Source organism: Humulus lupulus, chromosome 6 (genome assembly GCF_963169125.1).
Source record: "Humulus lupulus chromosome 6, drHumLupu1.1, whole genome shotgun sequence".
NCBI lineage: Eukaryota > Viridiplantae > Streptophyta > Magnoliopsida > Rosales > Cannabaceae > Humulus > Humulus lupulus.
Genome location: NC_084798.1, coordinates 216,502,523 through 216,506,205, shown reverse-complemented (window position 1 = coordinate 216,506,205; position 3,683 = coordinate 216,502,523). Strand labels below are relative to the sequence as shown.

The following is a 3,683-nucleotide window of genomic DNA, read 5'->3' as shown; positions in this document are numbered from 1 at the left end:
AAATCACTTAAAAAAAAAGCCATTTTCACAAATTTCCCAAAAATAAATAAAAGAAAAAGAAATCCTTGTAAGTTGGAATAAAATCTCTTACTTTTTCTTACTTCGAAAAATATCAAATAATTCATGTATAATAACAAATTATATGAAAATGAACTATAACTTTAAGTTATTATTAATACAAATTTTTGTGAAATAAAAAATATTTTTAATTAAATATTTAAAACGATCTTCTTTATCACAATTAAGGAAGAACAAGATCCTTAATTTATCTTTTTTTTTTATTCTTCGTTAAGGAAAGGATATAATGACAAAGAATATTCTAATTTCCACCCAAAAAATTAAAAAAATAAAAAGAAAATTAGGAAAAAAATATAATTATATATTGAGCAAAGAACAAGTTTTTATGTCATTTCCTTCCTCTTCTACTTGCCTCAAGAATCTAGATTCAAAGGTACTCTGTCTCTCCACATAAATTCTCTCTCTCTCTCTCTATATATATATATACGTGTGTGTATATATATAAATTATAGTATCTATCTCTCTCTCTGAGCTATTGTCCATGAAAGTTCTAGTGGTGAAAACTCCACCATTACTATATAAGAAGAAGACCCTTTTTCTCTCAACCCCAAATAACCACAAAAATTTCCTCACTTTCTTGAGGATTTTCACACTTGCCAAACACAACCACAACCACAACCCCAATCCCAATCCCATGGCCACCTGCATCGACATGTCTCCAACAGGCTCAGCCCAACCAAACCCACGTTCCCGGGACCACTCCAAGGACAACAATAGCCAGTTAAAGTTCGTGACTTTCTGCCGGAGAAGCTTTTCCTCCGACACGGTGTCCTGCGCGGCGACGGTTTGCCCGACCCGTACGGTCACCACCACGTCAGAAACTCGCAGGGTGGTCGATTACGCTGACCCAGATGAGGATAAGGTCGATCTGTGGCTGAAAATGCAAGGTGAGGCTCGTATGGATATTGAACAAGAGCCCATCTTGACAAGTTTCTATTTGAGCTCGATTTTGTCTCAGAACTCGCTTGAGAGCGCTCTGGCTAGCCATCTCTCTGTCAAGCTTAGCAATCTCAGTCTTCCTAGCAATACCCTTTTTGATATTTTCATGGGGGTGCTCACAGAGGATCAAGACATCATCAAGGCTGTTCAAGATGATCTTAGAGCGGTGAAAGAGAGAGACCCTGCTTGTATAAGTTATGTTCATTGTTTCTTGAATTTCAAAGGGTTTTTGGCTTGTCAAGCTCATAGGGTGGCTCATAAGTTATGGTCACAGAGAAGAGAGGTGTTGGCTTTGTTGATTCAGAACAGAGTTTCTGAGGTTTTTGCAGTTGATATTCATCCTGGGGCCAAGATTGGACGTGGGATTTTGCTTGATCATGCTACTGGTGTTGTTGTTGGTGAGACTGCTGTGATTGGTAATAATGTCTCAATTTTGCATAATGTGACTTTGGGTGGAACTGGCAAGGCCTGTGGGGATAGACACCCTAAGATTGGTGATGGGGTTCTAATTGGAGCTGGGACTTGTATACTTGGTAATATTAGAATTGGTGAAGGTGCTAAGATTGGTGCTGGTTCTGTTGTTCTTAAAGATGTTCCTGCAAGGACTACTGCAGTTGGAAATCCTGCTAGATTGGTGGGAGGGAAGCAAAACCCAATTAAGCTTGATAAGATTCCTAGCTTTACCATGGACCACACTTCTCATATTTCTGAGTGGTCTGATTATGTTATCTGAAGTGACTAATTATATGCTAATCTCTTTTTTTTGTTTGTTTATAATTATGGAACATGAGTTATGATATAATAGGTTGTCTTAAGATATGGTGGTACTTCTTGTTGGTGATTTAAGTGAGAACTGAGGTTCTCCTATTGGCAAACAAGAATAGATACATATTAGCTTAAGTTGTAATGTTGAGCAGCTGTGATTTTTTATTCTTGGCTTGTATGAACACCAAAAAGAGAACAGAAGTTCTCTTGTTGGTAATTCGAGTCTTGAAGCTGACAAAAAACTTGCTTAAGCAGCTGGCTGGTACTGTTGTGTAAGGTGGTTGGTATTTGTATCAATGTAAGAAAAGCTAAGACAGTTTTCTCTTATGCAATATAGTCTTGTGCTTTTATAGCTATTTTTTATCATTATCTTCGTTCATTACAATGTTTTCTGGAATATACTGAGATTTACATGGGGTTAAAACTTTCCCAATTTCAAGGCTTTTTGATACTATGCATTTTATAAAGAGAAATAAAAGCTAAGACAGTTTTCTCTTACGCAATATAGTCTTGTGCTTTAATAGCTATTTTTTATCATTATCTTCGTTCATTACAATGTTTTCTGGAATCTACTGAGATTTACATGGGGTTAAAACTTTTCCAATTTCAAGGCTTTTTGATACTATGCAGTTTATAAAGAGAAATAAAATTCATTGCATTTGTAAATAATATGCTTGTTGGATTAGATCTTGATTAGACTTATTGTGCATCAGTATATTTTAAATTTAACAATATCAATGAATGTCTCGTTAGCATAAATTATGGCATTGTTTCAGTAAAAGTCAAAAAATGTGGCTGAGTGTGCATTACTGTAGGAGAAAACAAGGAAAGTAGGTAAGGGATATTCTTCTTCTATTTACCAAAATATAACCCTTAAGATTAAGGGGTCACCAAATATGATAGCTCTTGGTCTTGTTCAAACGATATGTGGGCATGTTCAATCAAGTGAGACTTTCATCCTCACAAAGTATGATAGTTATTGGTCGTGTATTTCAGAGAACAAATAACACACATACTTCCATTGCATTTGGTATCACATATTCTCCTGTGTCAGCTTCTAGAGAAAGGAATAACCAAGCCAAGGTTTTGAGGGTTCCACGTGCAAATGTTCCAATCTGGTTTAATTTTTTGCATAATCAAGAAACCAAAGCACAACTTAATAGTGAAAATACCATGTTCTAGCCTTCTAGGATGGTGTAAAGCATAACTCAAATCAAAAGAAAAAAAAAAGAATCTTGCGTGAACTAATATTCTAAGAGCCTAACCTGTTTAAAATCCAAGATGTAGCCACAAAGTTACTCATAGAACTAGGGTCTATCATATCTACACACTGCATCATCCTGATGGAAGTTCAACTTCCTTTTTTTTTTTCCCTTCATTATTTTGAATATGAAGTTCAACTTCATTATTACAAAGCTGCTGAAAATCATCGGCAACAGACTCGTTACTAGGTATAAGCGGGTTAGGCCTGTGTCTAGGTCTCGGTCAAAAAGGTCTCAAAATTTGAAAAATATCATTTTTACACATACAGAAAAACTCCCACACTTAGAAAAGTATCATTTTATATATAGAAAGGATAAAAGTAACACATTTTACATTGGCCATTACACAACCCTGCCCACTCTGTTGGCAACATGAACCAAACCACTGAGAGCTTTGGCCATGATAACATGCACCATATCAGACTTTTATCTCATAATTGCTTGAGTCTTGGCCAAGAACCTGACTTATAAAAGCTGATAACTGACATTGCTTTTGCACAGTATGGAGCTTACTGCTTATGGATGTAAAAAATTTGCACACCATTAAAGGTGTTGAACTCATAACAAGTAGAATAATTTCAATCAATCAAAGAAGAAGTCACAAATTTGACTATGTTTTGTTGCTTTCAAGTTAGTTCA

At 35.6% G+C, this 3,683-nt stretch overlaps 1 protein-coding gene across 1 annotated transcript; it reads left to right on the top strand.

The window, feature by feature from the left end:
* Positions 1 to 447: 447 nt before the first annotated feature.
* On the top strand, positions 448 to 2,109 carry LOC133783264 (serine acetyltransferase 1, chloroplastic-like). Its single transcript, XM_062222826.1, has one exon. It carries the CDS (start codon positions 560 to 562, stop codon positions 1,748 to 1,750), a length of 1,191 nt encoding a protein of 396 aa, XP_062078810.1. The 5' UTR covers positions 448 to 559; the 3' UTR covers positions 1,751 to 2,109.
* The last annotated feature ends 1,574 nt before the right edge of the window (positions 2,110 to 3,683 follow it).

Excerpts from the sequence above, each read along its gene's own strand:
- LOC133783264 (XM_062222826.1), top strand. The coding sequence starts at position 560 with ATGAAAGTTCTAGTGGTGAAAACTCCACCATTACTATATAAGAAGAAG.